General features: G+C 50.2%; 1 protein-coding gene across 12 annotated transcripts in view; it reads left to right on the forward strand.

Moving 5' to 3' along the window:
• The window catches only part of PTPRU (protein tyrosine phosphatase receptor type U), a 78,052-nt gene that overhangs the window by 40,108 nt on the left and 13,119 nt on the right, over window positions 1-24,825 (forward strand). For 4 of the 12 annotated variants that reach the window (XM_037010478.2, XM_073233522.1, XM_073233523.1 and 1 more), the window contains exons 15-23: window positions 3,675-3,704; window positions 6,380-6,537; window positions 16,590-16,780; window positions 17,505-17,580; window positions 18,056-18,132; window positions 20,163-20,180; window positions 23,787-23,823; window positions 24,415-24,512; window positions 24,598-24,714. In XM_037010478.2, the coding sequence (XP_036866373.2) occupies window positions 3,675-3,704; window positions 6,380-6,537; window positions 16,590-16,780; window positions 17,505-17,580; window positions 18,056-18,132; window positions 20,163-20,180; window positions 23,787-23,823; window positions 24,415-24,512; window positions 24,598-24,714 (802 nt within the window). Of the gene's footprint in view, window positions 1-3,674; window positions 3,705-6,379; window positions 6,538-16,589; window positions 16,781-17,504; window positions 17,581-18,055; window positions 18,133-20,162; window positions 20,181-23,020; window positions 23,107-23,786; window positions 23,824-24,414; window positions 24,513-24,597; window positions 24,715-24,825 lie in introns of those variants that run through there. The other 8 variants (XM_037010482.2, XM_073233525.1, XM_037010480.2 and 5 more) reach the window with 5 other exon arrangements.

The raw sequence follows: 24,825 nt of genomic DNA on the forward strand, positions 1-24,825 counted from the left end.
AGACCTCCCTCTTGTCCCTAGCATTTCCCAGCCCTCAAAGGTCTAGCATCGTGCTTCAAAGAATCAGTTTCCTAGTGCATTTTGCAGTGGGCAGCATGAATCCCAGCACATCTGAGAATCTAGAACTTAGAATTCTGGAGTTTCAGAAATCCAGGATTTGGGATTGTAAGAATCTCAGAATTTAGAATTGTAGAGACTCAGAGTTCAGGTAGTTCAAGGATGTCAAGTCTTGTGGTTTTCAAATATTTTTAAAGCAACAGAACCTGTCTTCAAAACACCAAATAAAGCATTCCCTGCAAGCCCAGTACATGGGACAGCTGGAGGCTGACCTGGTTGGAGCTGGGTGGGAGCTTCTGAGACCCCTCTGCGTGCCCTCTGCCCCACCTCGTCCCCCAGCAGACAGCCCCAGGCCACTGTGGTCTAAGCATCTTAATTGAGGGATGGAGATGCTAAGGCCCAGAGGGGGCATGGACCTGTCCAGGGTCCCCCAGGGAACTAGGGACAGAGCCTGTTCCACCCTCTCGCCACCTGGGTTCTGCCTTCTATAGCCTTTGCTGCTGCCAGGCTGGGCACACCTGGCCACTTGGCACAGGATCTCTGGGCTGCCAGGAGCAGATAAGTAGGAGCCAGGAGGAGGAGAGAGAACTGGCCAGGCCCCCCCTTGCCTGAGGTCAGGCACCAGCAGGAGAGAGAGTCTGGAGGTGAGGCGTGCCGGGGGGCGGGGTGGAAGTGGCCCGTCCAGGACATTAGGCTCTGATTTTCCCCTGCCCTAGTGTCTGCACAGTTTCATGAAGCAAAATATTTTAAGCCATCATTTAATGACTATTACTATGTGCCTGGTGCTTTATATACATCATCTATTGTAACATTAGGTATTGAGCACCTACTGTGTGATGAGCTCTGTCCTGGCACTTGGTGTACATCAGAAAACATTTCCTTCTTGGGGCCTGACCCACAAAGCAGGTCTGACTCCCTTTTCATGGATGAGCAAACTGTAACTGAGTGGCTTGCCCGTCACTTGGCTGATGAGTGACGGGGCCTGATTTGAACCCAGTCCTGACTGCAGAGCCCGCGCTCCTCATGCCTGGGGATGTGAAGGGCCTCACCACGGCTGCTGCATGGTAGGTGCCCGCAAGTGGCAAGTCCCTGTCCTTTTTCCCAGCAAGGAGCCTGAGAGTTAACTCTGGGGGTGGGGGTGGGGCAGATGGAGGAGTCAGATTTTGGGGGGTTGCAAGTGGTGTTTGAGGCCTTGGAAATTCACCCTTGAGGAGACAGGATTGGCAGAGTGGGAGATGCCAGCCACTCCTGCAGGGATGGTTGGGCCAGGAGAGGATGGGTCAGGAATGCTGCCAGGGCCTCACTACAAAACCCTCCACTTTACCCAGCTGCCTTCCCATAAAGCCTTCCAGGCTACCACAGAAATCTACACCCCCCACCCCTCTTACTTCCTGAGAGCCAGTCAGTGCCACTCTGCAGCATCTCTCAGCTCCACTGTGCTCCTCAGGGCTCCCCCAGTCTGCCTTGTGGGGTGTCATGGGACAGCAGCTCTGTCAGGGGTGGAGTTGCTCAGATCGACTTGGGGTACAAATGTAATGGGCCTGCAGGTTCCAGAGGGAGGACAGTCACCCAGTGCCCCCCGTGACCCTGGAGGAAGGAGGTGGTCGGGAGATTATGGGAGACAGTGGGGTGCCAGCTGGAGGAGATGTCAGATTCTCCATCCTGCCCTGCCTGTGTGGACAGTGTGACTGGACGCATCTGCCCTTGGGGAACCCTGGGGCCGCGGGGGGGAGACCTGGCCAAGCCCAGGCTGGGTCTCAGCCTCTTGCTCTGCTCCCGAGTCCACCCTCCTCCTCAGCAGCGCTTTCTTCTGTCTGCCTTTTCATGTACTTCCTCGTAGCTCTTCGCTCAGCCTTTACCTTCCGTGCTGGGCTGAGAGCTCCACGAGGGCAGACGTCCGGTCTTGTTGGCTGTGTGTTCCCCGGGCCTGGCCCAGAGGAGCGGGGTCCTCCCGAACCCCCGACTCCCAAGTCAGCGTGTGGAGGGGGGCGGGGAAGGGTGCTGTGAGTGCCAGCTGGAGACATTAACTTCACTTGTTTAGAGGAGGACTGGGTGCTCACAGAGGTGTGTGTTCTTTTCTTTATTTTCCCTCACTTATTGATTAGTTAATTCAACAAAATATTTATTTGGGGGTTATAAGCTGCTGGGCACTGTCTAGGGCCCCGGGGATCCAGAGGCGGGGACTCTGCTCTCTTGTGCTTTGCAGCTGGTGTGGAGCCTGGAGCTAAACTAGAAAAAGCACAAATGGATCATCACAAATTGTGAACAGAACAGGATTCTGAGGCTGGGGGCAAAGAGAGGGCAAAAGGGGATATAACATAGTTGGTGGTTTTGGGGGAGTGACTAGGGAAGGCTCTTGTGAAGCCATGATATTTCAGCTGAGACCGGAAGACTGCCATTCCTTCATCCATCCCCCCACCTTCAGGGCCCCCCAGCCATAAGGCCCTGGACCCTCCCCTCTCTCCCGGGATGTGTGAGTCATGCTCTGCGACCCCAAGCCAATCTCCTGTCCTCTCTGGGCCTCCGTCTTTCACTCTCCTCTCTCCTTCCCTTCCCCAGTCTGCAGGATTTCCTTGTGGGAGGCCATTCATTGGGATCCCTGCTCCCTGCTGACTGGGTGATGTGGGGCAGGTGAATGGAGGACTCCTGGATGAGCCAGGATGGGGCTTCAGGAGGGAGCACAGAGCTGGTTCTGATTCTCTGGGACAGCTCCTGGGACGGGTGTTGGAGGCCGAGGGCCTGGACTTTGGCACTGACCCCTAGGGAGTCCTGGGCAAGCCATGGCTCTGGGACTTGGCTTTCCCGCCTGTAGAGTGGGGTCACACCTGCTTTACCTCCTTGCTATGGGTGCTTTGTGGTAAAAGCAAATCTCTTGACCCAAGCTGTGCTTTAGGGGCTCCTGAAGGAGTGACCTGGCTTCTTGAATGGGCTCCACACCAGGGCATTCCAGATGGGTGAGGGGAGGCCCCCAGTTTGCCTTGGAGTCCAGCTGGCGTCTTCTCTACTTTGCCCCTTCCGTGTCCCAGCAGCCGTTCTCTTCCTGGCAAAAGTGTATGCAGAGGGGGCCCTGCAATGGGACTGAGGGTGGGGAGCTGTCTGCAGGGCTGAGATCAGTTACGTTTGAGTGTCTGAGTGGAGGTCTCTCTGTGAAAGTGCATGCATCTGCGTATGCATGTGTGTGAATATCTGTGTATGGACTTGTGTGTGTCATTGTAAAGTGTGTTTGAGTATGAGTGTATGGGTGTGGCTGCCTATGTGTCTGTGAGTGCATGCATGTGCCAGAGCATGTTTCTATGTGTGAATGTGTGTATTTCTCTCTGTGTGTGTGAGTGTGTATGACTGTGAAAGCTCTGCTTCCCTCAGGGCCTGTCCCCACTTCCTCCTCATTCCAGCAGCAGGTTTGGGGAAGATTCCAGAAGGGCCTTGGGTCCTGGCCCTCAGTGACTGAGCCTGGCCAGCCCTTGGGACAAAGCAGGTCCTTCTGACCTGTCCAGTCCCCGGCAAGCCCCTGCCCAGCACAGAAAGCACCAGGCCCCTCCCTGCTGGCTGGGCCCTGTCCCACCCCACCTGTGGAAGGACACGGGCCCAACTGTGCTGTTCTCTCTGCACGCTGCCAGGAGGGACCACTATGCCTACTCCTACTACCCGTAAGTAGCTCCACTGGCCTTTGTGTCTGGCCCCTGGGGGAGCCCACACCCCACCCCCGCCCCCTGGCTGGGCTGGGCTCCGCACTCCGCCTGGCCTAGGGCCAGCCCCTCCTCCAGGGCCACCTCTGTCTCTGAGCTTCCCACCTGGGCTGTGTCTGACCTCACCACGTTGTCCTCACCTGAGGTCAGGAGCGCTGGCTTTGTGGTCAGTCTGGGTTCAGACCCAGCTCTGCTGAGTCACCCCTGGTAAGTCACTTACCCTCTCCTCGCCTCTGTGTCCCCTTGTCCCTGAGGATTCCCGAGGTATTCCTGAGCCTCTCCTGCTGGCCAGGACTTCCTGCTTTCAGACCACAGTCCACGCCCAGGAGGGCCCTCCCACTCTCCCACTCTGGAGTCCAGGGTGTGCATGTGTGCATGTGGGGGGCACACCTGTTCCCACCTGGCAGCTCTCCCTGCAGTGCACGTGGCTCTCAGGTCACGACCTGCAGCCAGGCAGCCCCAGGCTCTTCAGACTCACCGTCCCCTGGGTGCTTCCTCTGGGCTCAGACCTTCACACAGAGTCCTCCCCTCTGCCCTGAGCAGCAGGGTCTGTGATGGCTCCCTTTCTGCTGGTGGGGAAACTGAGGCTCAGAGAGGTTAAGGGACTTGGAATCACAGGAAGCCCCAGAGCTGGGGTCACCACCCAGGCCCACCTGACCCCACGGCCTCCGGGTGCTGCTCTGTCTTCTGCCTCTGTCTTCACTGTCACCCAGTGCCACACGGGCTTTTCCAGCAACCAAACCCCCGTCAGCTCCCACAGAGCCTCTAGCTCTGCTTTTACAGGAATCGCCTGCAAGGCGCTTCTCCCACCCCCCCCACCCCTCCCCGCCTGTGCAGGGAACTTCTGAGCCTGAACACGGAGCTTCCGGGGGTCCGTGGCTCATGCCGCCTGCGTCACCTCCCCCCGAGGTCCGGGAGGCCGGCGGTGTTGGGGGTTCCTCCGGGTCTGGGGCCTGTGGGTCTGGTCGGCCGGGTGTCTGGTTCTCCTTCCAGGTGGGCCAGAGGCCTGGGCGGGGACAGAGCCCCGGGGCTCACCGCTGGGACTGCCTCTAGGCCAGCGTCCCCTCGTGGCGGCCCTGCTGGGCACCACTGTGCAGCCAGCCTGCCCGGCTGTCCTCTGTCCCTGGCCCTCTGTCCGTCCTCCCTGTGGTGTGCTGTGTCTGACCCCGTCCCCTCTCTGTCCCCTTCCCCACGTTTGTCCCTGTCATTGTCCTTTGCCCTCTCTCCTCCCCCCACCTCCTCCTTGTTCTCTCTCCCACCCCTCCCCTCTCCTCTCCCTCCTCCTCCACTTTCCCTCTAATGTTGGTGGTCAAGGTCACAGCCAGGGAGGCCTGTCACCTGCCCCCAAAGGGCTCCTTGGCTCTGCCCTGGGCTGCGGTGAGGTCCTGCCCAGAGCCTGCGGGTGGGGCTGGGGGAGGAGGCCTGGACCCGCTGGGCCGTCTTGCCCACACTGGGAAGGCCGTGCCCACCTCTGTGCACAGCAGCGTTGGCCCCCAGGGTGGCCACAGAACCATCTTCTTAGCTCAGGAAGGACATGTGGTCCTGGCAGGAGGGGCGTCCAGAGGTCACCCTGTCCTTCCTGCGCCAGGCAGCTCCTGGGCCAGGACAGGCTGATGGGGGCTTGCCATCTGGGAAGATCCTTCACTGGCCTCTTCATCTCCATGGATGATCAGTGTCCCTGAGCCCTCACGACCTGGAAGTCCTTGCTCAGGTCTGCCCCACCTCCTACATGCCGTGAGGTCAAGCAGGTGAACGGCTTTCTCGCCTGGAGGCTTCCCTAGGCTCTTCAGTCTCGACGTGGGTCCCCTTTGCCTGTTGCTCAGCCCCTCAGTCCTGGAGCTGTGGCCTCTGCCTCCCCACCCCTTGTTCTCCCTCCTTGTCTAGGACCTCTCCAAAGTTCTGCCCTCTCGGGAGGGACCAGGGCCTCGTGCCTTCTCCCTCTGCTGCTTCCAGGGGCTCGGTGGACCAGCGGGCAGTGGTGGGAATATGGACCCTGTGTTGGTCTCTCTGTAAGGCTAATGTGGCCCATGGTGGGACCATCTTGGGCATCCAGGGGGAAGGAAGAAGCCATGGTGGGAGCTCATTCTGTGCCCAGGGGAAGATTCCTGAGCCCTGGGGAACACTAGCCAGACCCTCTGCCATGAAGGGGAAGTGTTGTCCATCCTCATTGCAGGAGGAAAAGGAGTCCCCAGGGCAGGGGTTTGGTGAGGACAGGGGGTAAAGAGGATGGAGATGGGGGCACACTGGGCTGGGCTGGAGCTGGCACAGCCGTCTTCCTAATCTAGAGTGGGGCCACTGCTGTGATATGAAAATAGGCCCAGGGTGACTTTCCTTCCCACTGTCTGAGTTGTTGGGGCCAGTGAAGGTAGGAGCCAGGTCTGAGACCTCTGCTGCTCTGTCCCTTGCTCTCAGGAAAGGTCTCCACAGCAGGGACCCTGCCTAGGCCCTTTTTGGGGGACACAGCAGCCCTCTGGGTCAGACAAGCAAAGGATGGAGGAAGAGCCCCCTCAGCATCCAGAGATGCTTCTAGATTGGCTCCTGGCCTTAAGGCTCCCTGACCACTGGCCTCCCATCCACCTCAGGGCGCTGTCCCGCCCAGCTCAGCACCCACATCTCCTGCCAACGCCCCTCCGCAGGAAGCCAGTGGGCATGACCAAGGCCACCGTGAACTCCCGCCAGGAGAAGACGCACATGATGAGCGCCGCAGACCGGAGCTTCACGGACCGGAGCACCCTGCAGGAGGACGAACGGCTGGGCCTCTCCTTCGTGCAGGCCCACGGCTACAGCCTCCGTGGTGAGTGCGGCCCTCCCCCGCCCCTCGTGGCTCTGGGGCTCTGCACCGGAGCCCCCCTGGGGCCTGGCCCCCATCAGGTGAGTTCTGTAACACCCAGACCCAAACTGCAGCATCTGTTGTGCCCTGGCTGGTACCAGCACGGGCCCTGGAGATGCAGATAAGACACAGGGGAACCTTTGTACTGGAGGAGCTTTAGGAAGACGGAGAACTTAAGCTTGTGTAGGAGGAGCTTGAGGTCACATGCATTAATTGTGGGAAGCGCCCCACAGACTCAGAGACAGGAGTGATGCTGTGTGATCAGAGGCCATCAGAGCAGTCTCCTGGCTTATTGAGTGCCTGTTGTGTGAGAGGCATGAAAGCAGTGGCTAAGAGGGGTTGATTGCTCTGGAGTCAGACAGACCTGGTTTACATCTCAGGTCTCCTTAGCTGTGTGACCTGGGTCAGGTCACTTAACCTCTCTGGATGTCTGCTTCCTCACATATAAAATGGGGGGAAAGATCATCTGTGCTGGTAGGGTTGCTGGAAGACTAAGTGAGGAAATGTGTACACATTATTCAATGCTGTGCCAGGAAGAGTAGAGGAAATAAGCTGTGTGGCCTTGGAGCATGTCATGAATCGCTTCATCGCGTATCTTTCTATTTGAGTTAGTGATGATTTGTACAAAAGAAAATATGTAATGTTTATGAGAGTCATAAAGTGATAATACCACAAGTGTTGGTGAGCCACTGGTTAATTAGAACATCATCTGGGTGTTCCTCCCTAAGAACATGCCCTACCTCCCTCTTAGATGGAAATATACCCCTGAAATTTGTGTTTATAATTTTCTTGCCTATTTTGGAGTAGTTTTACCATGTGTGCATTTTCCCCAAACAGTGCACTGTATAATTTTGCTCCTTTTGAGCCTTATGAAAATGAAATCCCACTCTATTTTTCAACTCAACATCATATTTCTAATATGTATCCAGGTGGGTGTTTCGTTGTAGTTCATGTGTTTTCTCTGATGTATAGTTTTCCATCGTGTGAGTAGATTGTAATTTATTTCTCCATTCTCTTATCCGTGGATCTTTGATTTGCTTCTAGTTTTCTTGTTATTACAAATGAGGCTGCTGTGAATATTCTTAAGTGAATCTCCAGATGTACCTGTACAGGAGATTCTAGAAGTAGAATTGCTGGCTTCTGAGGTATGTTCTTGTCCCACTTTATAAGACAGTGCCAAATTGTTTTCCAAAGTGGCTTTGCCTGTGTTCACACCTAGCAGAAGTACATGAGAGTTTCTGTTGCTCTACATCAAGCTCTAAAATTTCCAGGCTTTTTCACTTTTGCAGAACTAGTTTGTATGAAATGGTAATTCTCTATAGTCTTAATTTGCATTTCTCTGATTACTAATGAGGTTGAACGTATCGTCAAATCATCATTGGCCATTCAGGTTTCTTCTCCCACGAAATGCCTGCTCATGTCTTTTACCTAATTTTCTATTAGGTTTTCTGTTGCTTTCTTAGTGGTTTTTAGGCGTTCTTTATATGTTTAGGATGATAATCACTTGTCACTTATGAATTGCAAATATCATCTCTCAGTTTGTGGCGCATCTTTGTAGGTTATTTATAGTGTCTTTGGATAAACAGGTTTTTAAAAAAAATTTAGTCAAGTTCATCAATCTTTTCCTTTTCTGATTTCTACTTTTCTTATGGATTCTTAAAGAAGTCTTCCTTTTGCAAGGTCACCCGATATTTTTTACTTTTTTCTAAAAGTTTTGATGTTTTGCATTTCACATGTAAGTCTCTATCCAACTGTAATTGACTTTGGTGTGTGATATGAATTAAGATTTTATTTTATTTTCCCTATGGGGAAAACCCTCAGTTATTATGGTTTGTACTTTCATCACAGATCTGTGGCACCACCCTTATCATCTATTACATTTCCATATGTCTGTGGATTGTTGTTTGGCTTCCTTTCCTCTTTCATCAGCCAAATTGGTGTTTCCTATGTCAGCACCTCATTGCTTAATTACTATAGTTACATAGGTCTTGATATCTGAAACATCAAACCCTCCCAACTTTGTTCTTCATCAAGACTATCTTGGCTGTATTTGTCCTCATTCTCTTTCTTATACATTTTAGAATCATCTTTCTGAGTTCCTTGAAGAGCTTTGGTGGATGGCTTTGTACTGAGTCTTTAGATAAGCGTGGGAAGCACTTGACTTCTTCTGAAATTGTCTTTCTGTCTATGAATATGATAGATACCATTCTATTTATTTAAGCTTAAACATCTTTCAATAATTTCCCCCATATAATCTTGTCCATCTTTTGTTAGATATACCTCCAGGTCTCTTGTAGTTTTGGTTTCCACTGGAAATGGTACATTGTGTGTGTGTGTGTGTGTGTGTGTGTGTGTGTGTGTGTGTGTGTGTGTGTGTGTGGTAAAATACACATAACTCAGAATTTACCATCTTAACCATTTTTCAGTGTACAATGCAGTGGTATTAAATGTATTCATAATATTGTGCAGCCATCGCCACCACCCAACCCTGTAGCTCTTTTCATCTTGTGGAACTGAAACGCTGTACCCATTACACAATGATTCTCCATTCCACCTTCTCCCAGCCCCTGGCAACTGTCATTCTATTTTCTGTTACTATGAATTTGACTACTCTAATTGTCTCATATCAATGGAATACATACAGTATTTGTCCTTCTGGAGTGGCTTACTTCTTTTAGCATAAAGCCTTCAAGGTTCCTCCATCTTGTAGCATCTTTCAGAATTTCCTTCCCTCTTACGTCATTCGAAATTGAAGGAGAGACAGAGAGTTTTTTAGACAAACAAAAGCTACAGGAGTTACAATGATTAAACTGGGCTTATAAGAAATGTTAAAGGGACTTCTTTAAGCTAAAAAGAAATGGCATTAATTAATAACAAGAAAATACATGAAAGTAAAACTCTCCCTGAGAAGGTAAATATATAGTAAAGGTAGTGGATTAATCACTTATAAAACTACTAGAAGGTTAAAAGACAAAGTAGTAAAATTAACTAAAACCACAATAATTACGGATACCTAAAACAAAAAGATGTAAAATGTGACCTCAAAAAACATAAAACATTGCAGGCAAAAATGTAGAGTTTTGGAGTGTATTCAAGTTTAAGTTGCTATCAACTTAAAATAGACTGTTACATGCAGAAGAGGATACATGTGAACCTCATGGTAGCCACAAAGGGAAAACTTGTAAATACACAAAAGAAAATAAGAAGGAATCTAAATGTAGCACTAAAGAAAGTCCTCAAACCACAAGGGAAGAAAGAAAGAGAAAAAAGGAACAGAGAGGAACTATAAAAACAACAGGAAGCAGTTAACAAAATGGCAATAAATACATACCTATCAATTACTACTTTAAATGCAAATGGCTAAATAGTCCTATCAAAAGACACAGTGGCTAAGTAGAGAAAGCAAAAAAAAAACCAAACAGCACAAGACACATCTGTAAGACACTCACTTCAGAAGTAAGGACACACACAGACTGAAAGTGAAGGGATGGAACAAGATATTCCATGCAAATGGAAACCACAACTATACTCATATCAGGCAAATAAACTTTAAAACTGTAATGAAAGGCAAAGAAGAGTATTATATAATGATAAAGAGGTCAATCCAACAGGAAGATAAATCATTTATAAATATATATGTATCCAACATAGGAGCACCCAAATACATAAAACGTGTTAACTTCATATTGTAATGGATGGTAACTAAACCTACTGTGATCATTTTGCATGTATACAAATGTTGAACCACTATGTTGCAAACCTGAAACTAATATATTATACATCTATTATACCACAGTAAAAAAATAAAATAACATAGACACTAAAAAAAGAACTTCCTTACTTTTTAAGGCTGAGTAATATTCCATGGTATGTATATGCCACATTTTTCTTATCCATATTCATCAATGGACACTTGGGATGCTTCTGTATTTTAGCTATTGCAGATAATGTTGCTGAGAGTGTGGCTATACAAATATCTTTTTGAGACCCTGCTTTCAATTCTTTTGGTTATGTAGCCAGAAATATAATTGTGGGATCATATGGAAATTCTATTTTTAATTTTTTGATCAGTTGTCATACTGTTTCCACAGTGGCGATATTGTTTTCCATTCCCCCCAAAAGTGCCCAACGGTTCCAGTTTCTCCACATGCTTGCCAACACTTGTTATTTTCTATTTTTTTGCTAGCAGTCATCCTAATGGGTATGAGGTGGTATCTCATTGTGAGTTGCATTTCCGTAGTGATGAATGATGTGATGTTGAGCATGTGCTATTCGTATATCATCTTTGAAGAACTGTCTCTTCCAGCCTTTTGTCCATTTTTGAATTGGGTTGCTTGGTTTTTGTTGTTGAGTTTTAGGAGCTCTCTATTCCTTTTCAGATATATGATTTGCAGATATTTTCTCCTATTCTGTGAGTTGCCTCTTGTGGATTGTGTCTTCTGATGCACAAAAATTTTTAATCTTCACAAAGCCCTATTTATCTATTTTTTTTCTTTTGCTGCCTGTGCTTTTGGTGTCATTGCCAAGAAATCATTGCCAAATCCAGTGTCATAAAGCTTTTGCCCTATGTTTTCTTCTAAGAGTTTTATAGTCTTGGGTCTTTGATCCACTTTGAGTTAATTTTTGTATATGTTGTTAGATAAGGGTCCAACTTCATTCTTTTGCATGTGGATATCCAGTTTTCCCAGTACAAATAGTACACTTTAAAAAAATATTTCATTTCTAATTGTTGCTCATATAGAGGAATGTAGTTGATTTTTGTGTGTATATGTATTGATCTTATATCCATACTCCTTGATAGACTTTCTTATTAATTCTAATTTGTCTGTGGAGTCTTTCAGATTGTCTTGAGTATAATCAAAGTATCTATGAATACTGCAGGTCTGTTTCTTTTTTCTCATTTTTTATCCTTTTCCCCCTCGTCTTTCTGCATGGCACTGCTAGGACTATGTTGAATGGAACTGGTGATAGAAAGAATCATTGTCCTGTTTTCCTGATTTTAAAAGCAATGCTTCTAACATTAAACATCCAGAATGAAATTTGCTATAATTTTTGGTAGAAATGTTTTATCAGATTAACAAAGTTCCTTTCAGCTTTTAGTTTGCCAAGAGGTTTTTTAAACAGACATTAAACTTGTCAATGCTTTTTTTCTGTACTTGTCATTTCCCATTAGTTTGTTAATGAGGTGAGTGACATTTTTACATTTTCTAATGTTAAAATAACCTTCAATTCCTGGGATGCATTCAACTTGGTCATGATACATTATATTTTTTATATATTGTTGGATTCAGTATGCTTATAATGTTGTTCAAGATTTTAATCTGTATTCCTGAGTAGGATTAGCCTTTAATTTGTCTTTTTGTACTATTCTCTGGTTTCTGGTATCAATATTCTTTTAGTCTTATAAAATGCATTGAGGTCCCTTCTCTTAATAATTGACACTTTGAAAGTAAAACATTCTGTTGCTCTTGTTTTCTTTAGGGAAAAATTTTAAACTTTTTATTCAGTTATTTAAAGGAGTAAAGGACTATCTAAGCTATTTTTTTTTTTGCAAGCCACTTTCTGTAAGTTGCAGTTGTTTAGGAGTTTGTCCATTTCATTTAAGTTTTCAAATTCATTGACATGCACTTATTTATCATGTACTCTTTGTGATCTCCCTCATTAAATTTTTACCAGTGCCCATATGGAAGCTATTTTTAACTCTTTGTTTTACAAATGAGGAAACAGAGAGGCTCTGTGAGGGGAAGTCAGGTGTCTAGCAAGGATTAAATGCAGGTCTTTCTGAATTGCAAATTGCTGTCTCCACTGTATTATGCTAGGCCTTGAAGAATGGGCTAGATTTTGAACATGGGGAAGAAAGCATATTGATGGGTGTGGAACAGCATGTGCAAATGCACAGAGGTGCCACAGGGAAAAAAACTTGGAGAGGTCTGAGTGGGCTGAAAACTCAAGTGGGCTGTGGGGAGAGTGGGAGGTGAGGGTGGTGTGGGCGCAGCCTTGCTGTTGAGTCCTGTCGAGTGATTCAGAGAGGCAGGAAACATGGTCTGTGCTCCCAGGGGACTTACTGACCAGCTGTGGAGATAAGACTGAATCAGCAAAGTCAGGCCCAGGGGAACTGCCATGTGGATGGAGTGGGCAAGTAGTGTTGTCCGGGCTTTGAGAAAGTACATCTTTGGGCAGGGGTGGGCAGGGTTTTGGCTGAGGTTGATACCATGGGGCTGATGGTGAGGAGGAGTGTGCACTGAAGGCAGAAGGCAGGACATGGCTGATGGCTGCGAAACTCCAGGTGTGTTCAGGAGCTGGGCTGAGTCTCAGCCCCTTCCCTCTCTTTCTCCATGCCCCACATGGGTCTTGCCTCTGCCTCTTTCTTTTCTTCTCCAGACAGTGGAGGCCAGACTTGTAGTTTAGGACAGAAAGCCAAGGTGATCCTAATGCAGCCTTATTGTGCCAGTTTTAAAATAGAGACTTCTCATGCTGAGTAAATGGTGGCAGGCTAGCTGTGAAGAAGCCAGCTGGGATGTTCCCAGCACGTGGGAGTGTGCCCCCACTGTCTCTGAAATCGTGCCTCTGAAACCCCTCAAATCCTTCTGGGCCCTGTCTGTCTGGAGCTCTTGACCCCTCTGACTTTTGACCCCTGTGGGTGCCAGTGGGCTCATGCATGTGGCTTGTCAAGTTAAGTGCCTGGTTTTTCATCACCACAAATGTTCCTTCATCAGAAAGAAGGAAACAGAGAAAGCAGGGGTCCAGCAGGACTGCAGATCAGATGGGCCTGGGTTTGAGTCCCAGTGCTGCCTCTTAATGACCAAGTAACTGAACCCCTCAGTTTCCTCATTTATGGAGGTAACAACAGTGCCCACATCATAGGGATATTCTGAGGATTAAGTGACTTAAAAATCATGCCAGGCATATGAAAACATTCAATATGTTACATATTATATTGTTATTGCTAGCTGTTATTATGGGCTGTTTCCTTGAAGTTATTTGCTAATTGCAACCAGTGAAGGACAATTTTAGGGTGCTACTAGATAATATTACTCAGGGCCTGTCTTCATCCAAGACTGGATGGGAATTGGGCAAAGGGCCCACCTTTGAGGAAGGTCTGGGGATTCTCATTTTCAAATGAGGAAACTGCGGCCCAGGAGGTCAAGTGACTTGAGGCAGAATTTGAATTCAGGTCTCTCTGACTCCAGTCCCAGTGTTCACATCCCTGGGCCTGAGCCCCAGGGACACCGGCTGTCAGGTGGTTACTTGCAAAAGATGTCCTGCAATCACGATGGAGCTGGGGAGAGCCTGGGAGAACTTCACAGCAGTGACCTGGAAGCTGAGGATGGGCTCTCGTCTTCCTTTCAGGGGCTCCTAGTTGTGAGCAAGCTGGTCCTTGGGGTGGGGCTGGGGGCAGGGACAGAGGGTGAGTCAAATCCCACAGGGGGGGTTCATGGATAAGGAGGGTTAGGATCTGTCTGCTCTGGGCCCAGGAAATGGAAGGTCCTCTTGGCAGCATCATTGTTCATCATCCTGTCATCTTCTGGTGGTCCTTGTGAAATATCTTGTGTCTCCTCGGGCTCTGTGGGAAGACCCCAGATTTTGCTTTGGCTTCCCATCAGGATCCCAACCAGGTGGGGTTTTTGCTCGTCTTCGGCCATTGCAAGCTGATTCCATGCCTACTTGTGAGGCTGTATCAGGGATGCCAGCCCTTCAGGGTCTCTGGGATGAGCTGTTAGAGTCTTTGCCGCCCTGCTTTGACCCTCTCCTCACCTGGAGAGCGCTCCGTGGAGCTGTCAGCATGGTTTCCTCAGAGAGTGCTGGAAGCCTCTGTCTCCAAGTTTGTTGAGCCAGCAGAAACCCTTTTTCTAGAAATCTTTGCACTTGGCTTGTGTGACTGTTGGCGATGCTCTTTGGAATTGTCAGGTTCTGGACCAAGATCCTACAGTGGAGGACAGACAGGAAAGCTCCCTTTTGTCAGCCAGCTGCCCTGGCTTTCTGGGACTCAGAGGGCCCCTCCCTCGCCTGGAAACTGCCAGTCATGTCAACAGCTCCATTTGCAGGTGCTCTCTGTGTGCCAGCATCTGGGCTGGGTACTTTATAACCATTATCTTACTTAATATTTACACCATCATATTGGAGGGTAACAGTCTTTCTCTGCACTTGACATGTGAAAACACAAATTTAGAGAGAGTACATAACATGCCCAAGGTCACGTGTGGAGCTGGGATTTGATCACAGGCCTGTCTTACTCCAGAGACTGTTTCTTAATCACTGCATTACACTGTGTTTCCCTGAGAATGTTTCCTGAACCAGAAAAAGCTCTCCGTGGTGAAAGATGGTGGTGAAACATTGCTATTTCCACTCATCTCTTGGAGATTTAAAATGTACATTTGCAAGTAGGAAGCCTGAGAGATCTTACCGGGAAAAAAACCAACTTATTTTTGTTTAAACCAGAATTTCACAGGCTCTTTATAGCATAGAATCCTTCCTCATCCTCCTTCTTTTCTTTTTAATGGAATACTGCTTAGTCATGTGGCATGGACAGTGTTTTCTGGAACATACCTTGGCAACCACTGCATTAAGCCAGTCTCTCCTCTTTGGACCTCAGTTTCCCCATCTGATAAATGAACATTTTAGGACATCTGACCATGATGGTATAACTAGTGTGTGACTTACCCTCCAGCTGTGCGTGGCTAGAAATCTGGGTAAAATATACGAAGTGATTGTTTTCAGATAGTAGGAGACAGGCAGCTCAGGACTGTGGTTCCTGGGAGAAGAGAAAAAGGTGAGCAGCCCTGCCGTGGGACTAAATCGCCTTTCCACCTGGAGGCAGTTTTCAGACTGTGGCATGGAAGGGGCACGGCAGTCTCCCTGGCTGCAGACAGGGATTGGAGTTTGGGACAGTTGAACTGTGCAGGGGTCTGTCCCATTGCTCTTACATTCATTCTGTCAATCGTATGAGTGGGAATTAGAGGCCAGGCCATAGAGAAGGCTCCCGAAGGAGGATCATTTCAGTTGAGATTGGAAGGATGAGTATGAGTTCACCAGGCAGAAACAGGAGGGGAAGGATGTTGGAGGCAGAGGGAACAGCATGTGTGAAGGCACAGAGAAGGGCAGGGGTGGCATCTAGGCCCCACGGGGAGTAGCCCACCTGTACATACTGGTTCCGATCTCCACAGAGAACAGCTGTGGGAAATGTGGAGGCCTGGTCTTGAATGAGCCCCTGTACCTTACCCAGGATAGCAGGAGGGAATGAGTGATAAGTGGTGTGTGGGAGTCAGTGTCTGAAGGTGGGTGATTGAGTGGGGCTGTTTTTTCAATCTCAGGACCTGGTCTCACGCACCAGGGTGGAATGTCCGTGGGGATGCTGACCAGAAGAGCAGGGGAGTGGGTGGCTCTGAGGGGGAGGGATAGTTTTCCCAGGGTGTGAGGTGCACTGTGAACCTCTTGGCCTGTTCCCTGATTGGTTCCTGGATTGGCTGACACTGCTGCACAGGCTGACAATGGAAGTGCTTGCGCAGGAGAAATGCCTCTATTCAGGTTCCTCGAGTTAATCTGCAGAGAGGGTGCGGCAGCAGCTAATTTGGGGATTTGCTTGTCTTTGAATGGGGGTAATTGCTGGGAGATGCCAATGTTGCAGATTGTTCCTTGAGTAGGGGGAATGAGGTGGGGGCCGTCACAGGCTCTGCTGAGTGCTGCCCCCTGCAGGCCGTGCAGTGAAGTCACAGAGGTGGGCCCTCGGAATCAGTGAGCTGGTGTGAGGGGACCACAGGATCACAGGAAGCAGGGCTGGGCCATCAGATGCCATGTGATCCGACCTGCTCATTGTACAAGGAAAAGTGGACATGTAGAAGAAGGGAAGGGACTTGCCCAGGATCACACAGGTTGGGGCCAGCTGGTGCTTGGCCCCAGCGAACAATCCAGCCAACCTGTACATTGGCCAGACTCTCTCAGCCCCCAGGTCCATCTGGGGCTTCTCAGGCTGGAAGCCTATGTATGTCAGGAACCCCTTTCTTTTTCTCTGACTGCAGGGGATCAGCGCAGCGGTGGGGTCACTGAGGCCAGCAGCCTCCTGGGGGGCTCTCCGCAGCGTCCGTGTGGCCGGAAGGGCTCCCCATACCACACGGGGCAGCTGCATCCTGCGGTGCGTGTGGCCGACCTCCTGCAGCACATCAACCAGATGAAGACAGCTGAGGGCTACGGCTTCAAGCAGGAGTATGAGGTGCAGGGCCCCAGTCCAGCCAGGACCCCTTGCCAGGGCCTCGCCTGATTCCTCCTCACTCTGGACCCTAACCCTGCAACCCTGGGCCAGCCCTGGGTGCACCCTTGCTCTGATAGTCCCCAAGTCAACCTAAAGTTTTTTTTACTTTGACTTTGATTCTAGTTTCAGTCATATCTGGTTTCTCACTTTCATCCTAACCCTGACTTGAAATCTGACCTTGAATCTTATCTCAATCTCTCCATATGGACCCTGATGATGACCCTTACCCTACAGCCCTTATATGAACCTGACACCAGCACTGACCCTGACCTCTAGCCCAGCCCAGCCTGACTTTGACCCTGACTTTCATCCTAAGTTCCGTTTGAACTCTGACACGAATCCCGTCCTCCATCCACCTGGATTCTGACACCCTTATCCTACTCTTAATTTGACCTTTGCCTTTCCCTTCTTCCTCACTCAAACCTGGATTCACCTTAAATCTGATCCTTATTCTGAAATGTCTCTGGACTCTGACCCTCTTTGCCATCTTCTCACTTCCCTCCGCCAACACTGCTTGGTTTTAAACTTAGTCCCTTACTAATGAAAGGATGTACAGTGAGTTTATCTCAGGCCCTAAATGTGACCCTGAACCTGGCCCTACCCACCCCATCCTACTGAGGGGAAAGAGATCTTACGTGTGGAGGGGTTTCCCTGTCCCAGTGACTACAACTTTCCCTTTTGGCAGAGCTTCTTTGAAGGCTGGGATGCCACAAAGAAGAAAGACAAGGGCAAGAGCGGCCGGCAGGAGCCCATGCCTGCCTGTGAGTCCTGGGGAAGGGCCTGGGGTCTGGAACAGTAGGTGGGAGGGGATAGGAAGGGAGAGAACAGCTAGAGGGAGCCGTGTATCACATGCCAGGCCGTGTGCTTAAGCACTGCACCCAGTATCTCACTTACTCCTCCCAATAACCCTGTGAAATGGGACAGTGTAACTGCCACTTTACAGATGAGGAAACTAGGCTTGCTAGTTTAGCCCCCTGTCCAGGTCACACAGCTAATACTTGCCTGAGCAGCACATAGCCTCAGACCTCTCTGACACTGCAGCTCAGACCCGAGCCACTGGCCTGGCCTGCCTCCCGCTGTGCCCAGAGCCTGCTGATGGACCTGAGCCTCTCGGGTCCCTGGCTGACCTGCCTGTGCCCTGCCTCTGGCCTCCAGGAGGCCTTCCCCCATGGTTCCAGCTCTGGGCTCTCAGTTCAGCCCGTGCCCACCCCATGGCCCCCTGCTCTGTGTTTCCAGATGATCGGCACCGAGTGAAACTCCACCCGATGCTGGGAGACCCTGATGCCGACTATGTTAACGCCAACTACGTGGATGTGAGTGCTGCCCCTGTCCTGGCATCTCTGCTGACCTTCCCTGCCTGCCCCTGCTCCCTGTCCAGGCAGGGCACCTGGTAGGGAATACATGGGGACTCAAATGCTGGGCTCTGAGCACCCCATCGCCTGCAGTCAAGTGCCGGAGAGCCCAGAGGAGGGGTGGACAGAGTGGGCGGCAGCCATCAGGAAGGCTTCCTGCTAGCTGGTGTTGGCCTGGGAGATGGGGAGCTTCATTGGAGCAAGATGAAGGGAAGAGGGTGGACAGCTAGGCCTACAGGTGAGCAAGGATCCCCTGTAGGTGACGGGCCAAGAAGCTTGGAGGTGGTACTCTCATGATGCACAGTGAGGCTGAAGGCAGGGAGGGACTGGGTTGGGAAGGACTTAACAGCAGGCTAAGGAGTTTGGGCTTTTGCCTAGGGGTACCAGGGAGTTGTTAAAAGTGGTTTGACTGTTATCCGAGTGGTACTTTAGGAATAATAACTCATGTTTATGAGTATGTACTGTGTACCAAGCACTGTGCTAAGCATTTTATACTAAATACTTAGTTCTGTATAATTCCTACACTCTACCAGGTAGTTAGCCTCATGACTCACTTTACAGGGGCTCAGAGTGGTGAAGCTACTTGTTCTAGGCCACACAGCTAGTGAGTAGTCAAGAACGGACTCAAATCTCAGCCTGTCTGTGTTTCCCAAACCTTTGCTGCTAACCGTGAGCTCTTTTGCCCTCTACTGCAGCAGCTGGGTCTGGCTGGACCAGCGGGAGGGGCCAGAGACAAGGCAGGCAGCCAGGAGGCCTGGGCTTGGGTATGAAGAGGTGATGAGTCTGCTCCCCAAGTGTGGGTGTAAGTGAGACAGACAGGGCCAGGAACCCTGGTCAGACTCCCCAACCCTGCAGCAAGCCAAATTTGGGGAAGAACCATTTATTCATTTATCAAATATATTTTGAGCACTTACTATGTGCCAGGCATTGTGCTGGGCACCAGAGATACAGCAGCAAACAAGACAGACATGGTTCCTGCTTTCCTTGAACATAAGGAGTCTAGTGGGCAAGACATATAAATAGTCATAAAAGTAAAATACAGCTGACCTTTGACCAACGTGGGGGTTAGGAACATTGATCCTATACTCGGTCGAAAATTTGTGTAGAACTTTAAACTCCCCCAAAACTTAACTACTAATAGCTTATAGTTGACCTGAAGCCTCACCAATAACATAAACAGCCAATTAACACATATTTTGTATGTTCTATGTGTTATGAACTATATTGTTACAATAAAATAAGCTGGAGAAAAAATGCTTTTTCAAGTTGTTGCAAAAAGTTTTCCAATATATTATTGAAAATAATCTGCATCTGAGTGGACCCGGCAGTTCTAACTCATGTTGCTTAAGGGTCACCTGTAATTTCCGATTAGATGGGGAAACACAGGTTGGAAAAGAGGAATGACTTTCCTAGAGTCACCCAACAAGTGAGTGGTAGGGCTAGGGTCAGCTGCGCAGGCTGCATGGGAGCAGGCGGGTCGAGCTGGCTTTGGGAGGCTGGAGAGGGAAGAGGAGAACCTCCCAAGCTGGGAGCAGCGTGCACAGAGGCCCGAGGTACGTGGGAGGAGGAAGGCGTGCATTTGGAAGGTGGGGTCATTAGGGACTCTGAAAATGACCTCTACTCTCCCTCTTTTCACCTCCTTCCGGGAGCCTGACATGCCACCCCGAATTTTCCAGAATTCCTTGCCTCCTCCCCCACCTTCCTCCTCTCCCTTGGCTGGGGAGTGGGTGGGGCCTGGCCTCTCAGACTTGGGCAGCTTTGGGGACAGAGGGCCTCTCCTTGGTCTCAGTGTCCCAGTCGGGCTTCCCCTTGGGCCCTAGCAGGGACACGCCACTCCCTCCTCCCTGGCCCAGCCTGGGCCACACGTCTCTGCTCTGCCTCCTGCTGGCATCGCCCATTCTGGCCACTCCTGTGCTCCCTCCACCTCATCCGCCTCTGGCCTAATATCTGTCTCTTTTGCTTTGTACTGTTCTCTCACTGGAACCATTAAGATTCGGATAAACCGTGAAGTAAGTATCTCTCCATGTCTCCACCTCCTCCTGTCTGTCTGACCGGCTGTATCTCAGAGTCTCTCACAGTCTTTGGCTCTCTCTCTCTCTCTCTCTCTCTCTCTCTCTCTCTCTCTCTCTCTCTCTCTCTCTCTCTTTCTCTCTGTCTTCCTTCCCCTCCACTCGTGTGCCCACAACAACAGTCCATTTCAGCAGCCTGGCCGGGGGCCACCCAGGGCTGAAGATCGACACTGTCCCTGTTGGAAGAATTTCATCCCATTCTCACTGCTCTGAAATGGGCAGCAGTGTTGGGGTGCTTCCCAAGCCCCATTTAGCACTGGCCACCACCCTCTGTCACCTTTGTCCCCCAATTCTCCCCATGCCCAATGAGTCCTCACTACCACACCTTCTGTGGTGCCCTGGGAGAGATGGGCAGGGGGAGGCTGCTCTGGGCACCCCGTCTCTGCTTCTTGAGGGTCAGGGTCTTCAAGGAAGCAAGGACAGCCCTGGTCAGTCCCCTTAGAACAGTTTCCCTGGTGTTTAAATCCCTTCGTGATCGGTTTGCTTGAAACTCAGCCCTAACCCTAAACTTTGCCTTCTATTTAGCCCTGATTTGAATATTGTATTTTGGGGGAGCAGTTTGGGTATTCCTTTTTTAAAAACTGTGCCATCTTTGGGCATTTTAAGTCTATATAGTAAAAAAAATACACCCCAATTCATCTAACAGTCCTGTTTTAATTTTTAATGTATATTATTTTCATCATATTTGATGCCTGATGGGATTATTTACTATTTTGTGGGTACCTTTTCTATTTTATCTCCTTTTTTTCTTTAAAAAATATATTCCTTGCTTTCTTTTGATTGCAAAAATACAGTTCATTATCAGATTTTCAGATAACATGGAGACACCTAATATAGGAAGGGAAAGGTTCCCACAATTGCATCTTGTAGAGATGGCCAGTCATCCCAGATGTGTTCCCAGATGTCCCCCCTTATTTTGAGTGTGCTTAAACACTTGGTTTGTAAAGTTCTCAAATTTAAATGGACTGTTAGGTCCATGAGATGCAGTGGATGGCCAGCACTAGTACCCCAGTTAGGAGGTGATGAATATAGGTGGTTTTGCTCGACGTCTTGATCCCACCCATTTGGTTCATTGTTGTCAGACTCTGAGGAAATGCCCATAGAAGACTTGGTTTAAAATGTCTTCAAATGCTGGGTTAACAAGAGTGTCAGTGGCTGGGTACCTGCTCTGTGCTGGCACTTCAGGCTTATCATATCATCTTATGGCACACATAGGGACCTGCATTTGGCAGATGAGGAGGCTGAGGCTTGGAGAAGTGAGGTGACTTGCTCACGGCTGCATGGAGCTGGGCCTCAAACCCAGCCTGAGCCCAGCACCCTCGCACTGGACTGTGGTCTTCTTCCTCTGGGGAGCATCAGGATGCCCAGTGTGTCTTGCCCATGATGCACATGGCTAGTCCCCCAGCAACACCTAATCAGAGGCTCCTGGAGGGGTGATGTGTCCCGGGAGCAGGCTCTAGGACATGCAAGCACTAGGGCACACTAGGGCTGGTCTCTAATGTGGGTGTGCTCAAGGTGCTCTACCTACCTTCCTTTAACAGCTGGTCATTTTAAACTTTCCATTGCAGGGTACCCTATATAATGATGCAATAATGCACATATGCAATTAAAAAATTAATATGCAGATATTGAGGGTTATCTGTTTAAAAACTCTTTCAGCTATTACTGTATTTACTGGCTAGCATTGGGTGCTGGCACTGTGCTGGGCCCTGGAGGGACAGAGATGGATGAGTCAGAAGACCCTTGCTCTCGTGTGGGATTCTCAGGCAATCTGGATTTTAGGGGAAGGGGCCTGCTGCCAGCTTGAGCAGTGCTGGGGGTAAGAGGGGAGCGCTGGCAGCACCTTTGCTGGGCCTTCCCCTCGGGTCCCAGTTATCCAACAGCTCTGTGGAGGACTTGAAGCCAACATGATGGCTGGGGAGGCAGCAGGAGAGAATTAGGCTAGACCCAGGGAAGTTCCAGTAGTGAGGGCTGAGTGACTCTGGGAGGCTTTTCATCATTCGGAACTTTGACTAGTTTGGGCATTTTTGTGGAGTGGTATGTAGGTATCAGTAGAATCTCTGAGGTGTGTATCTCCCTGTTATCCTCATACTACAGAGGAGAACAGAGGCTCAGAGAGGCTGGGAGACCAGCTACTCGAAGAGTGTTTTGAGGCCCAGCATTGGTACCGCCTGGAAGCACAATCTGGGGCCCCACCCCAGACCTATGAATGTGAATCTGCCTTTAACAAGATCCCCATGGGATTCATGTGCACAGTAAAAGCCAAGAAGCACCGTCTTGGTGCCCGGAGTCACAGCTCCTACCTGGCAGAGCTGAGATAGGGACCCAGGGCAACTTGACTCCCAGACTCAGATTCTGAGCCCTCCAGTAAACCAGAAATTTAATAATAATCTGCCTCTGGAATTCTTGATATTTGAATCTTCAGGGACGCCCTTTGATCATTAAAGTAGCAGTGATAGTAATAGCTACTACTGACTAAATACTGAGTTTGTGCATGCCACAGGGCCAGACCCTTGACATAGGTTGCTCTATTTATTCACCACAGCCCTATGGGGGAAATACTATAATTATGCCCATTTTATAGAGGTGAAAATCGAGGCATAGAGAAGTGAAGGGATTTGCCTAAGGGCACACCGCTAGCAACAGGTGGAGCTGGGATTTGAACCCAGGCAATCTGGCTCTAGGTCTCCTTGGGTCTGGGGAGCTGGGCCGAGGGTATACAACTTGAGGCAAGTGGCCAAGCTTGAGCTTGATTTTTTTCCCCTGTATCGGCCCTGCAGGACTCCTTACTGCCTGATGCTGCTGGCGTGGCTGCCCTGGGTACCACGCGTGGGCGGCTGTGGCCCCAGGGTGGGAGTGGAGTCTGGTCAGTCCCTCTTCTTCACCTCAGGGCTCTGGGGCTGAGAGCTGAAGTAGCTCTTGGCCTCTTTTCTGTGGGAGGTAATATAGGTAAAGTGCTTAGCATAGTACATGACCATGACAGGGTCTCAAAAATTTACTATTATTGATTATTATTAATATTGAAGATTTGAAAAACATTTTATCTGAGGTCCACGAGTGACCCATGTGCTCATTTGCCTTCCACCTAAAGCCTTCATCTGGGTCGCCCATGCTCCGCATGGTGGAAGCAGTGGGGAGGGGGCACTGCCCCTTGTGGTTAGTTTGAGTGGGGCTGAGATAGCTGGTAAGACCCAGCCTGGGGCCTGGGGTTGATCAAGACCTCCGGGGCTTTGGGGGCGATATAGGCACCCTGGACTCTATTTGTCTCCAAACAGCAGCCGAGTTGTAAGCTGACTGGATAATCAACCCAGATTTATGGATGAGTAGACCCCCTAGGCCCATAAAGGAGCTGTGTCCTTGGGGTCATGCAGCAAGGATGGAACAGTAGTGTCCCAGCTTCTCTTCCCTGGGAGGACAGGGTCACCCTGGTTAGGAGGTCCTGGGGAGGGGTGTGTGTGCTGCTGCTGGGAGCGGAGGGCACAGGGGGTCAGAGGGAATGAGGGGCTGCTCCCTAGAGTCTCACTATGTCCTCTTCTCCTGTTTCAGGGTTACCACAGGTCAAACCACTTCATAGCCACTCAAGGTACCTGGCACCTCTGCCCATGTGCCCCTTATGCCCTGTGTGCTGAATGCCCTCTGCCACCTTTCTGCCTTCTCTGCCCATCTGCTGCCTCCCTGCCTGCCTCCCTTCTCTCTGTCTGGCTGAGGCCCGCTCTCTGGCTGGGTCACCTGGAAACCAACCATCAGTGTCTGTTCCCCTTTATGTCTCCCTGGTGTGCTCAGTCTGTCTGTAGCTCCTAGTCCATCTGTCTGTCTCCCAAGTGATGCATGCAAAAGAGGTAGCTGTGCTCAGTCCTCTGAGGCGTGAATTGTGCCTCTTGGTTGGGCTTGAATTGGGCTGCATGGGTCCTTCTGGTTGTGTCTTTCCCCCAACTGTCCATTGTGCATCTCTCCTGGAGACTTGGCCCATGGACCAAGCGTCTGACCCTCTAGTCAGGTTGTTGGGGGGGCTGCAGCCAGGCCCTCCCTGGTGCTGCCCACATCCAGGGCCCCCCAGGCATGAGCTGGCTGTTGGGTGTGTGTGTGGGTGAGCACGGAGCCCTCATTGGGCAGTGGGTGTGCTGGCCCTGGGTGGAGACCTTGCCTCAGGGACAGACGCCCTCTGTGACCCCAGGGCCGAAGCCCGAGATGGTCTACGACTTCTGGCGCATGGTGTGGCAGGAGCACTGCTCCAGCATTGTCATGATCACCAAGCTGGTGGAGGTGGGCAGGGTGAGTAGGGCAAAGGGGCCAAGGGGACGTGGCGGGCCAAGGGGGCAGTGAAGAGCCCACTGAGCCTGCCCTGTGGGGCCTCCAGGTTAAATGCTCGCGGTACTGGCCAGAGGACTCGGACATGTATGGGGACATCAAGATCACGCTGGTGAAGACGGAGACTCTAGCTGAGTATGTCGTGCGCACCTTTGCCCTGGAGCGGGTGAGTACCGTCATCGGGTCCCTCCAGGGCTGCCTGAGGAGGTGGGGCACAGTCTACTTCCCCAACTGTGCAGCTGAGGGACAGGAGGGGTGAGGATGGCACCACTGCCTC

The sequence above is a fragment of the Manis javanica genome, chromosome 4 (genome assembly GCF_040802235.1).
Source record: "Manis javanica isolate MJ-LG chromosome 4, MJ_LKY, whole genome shotgun sequence".
Classification (NCBI taxonomy): Eukaryota; Metazoa; Chordata; class Mammalia; order Pholidota; family Manidae; genus Manis; species Manis javanica.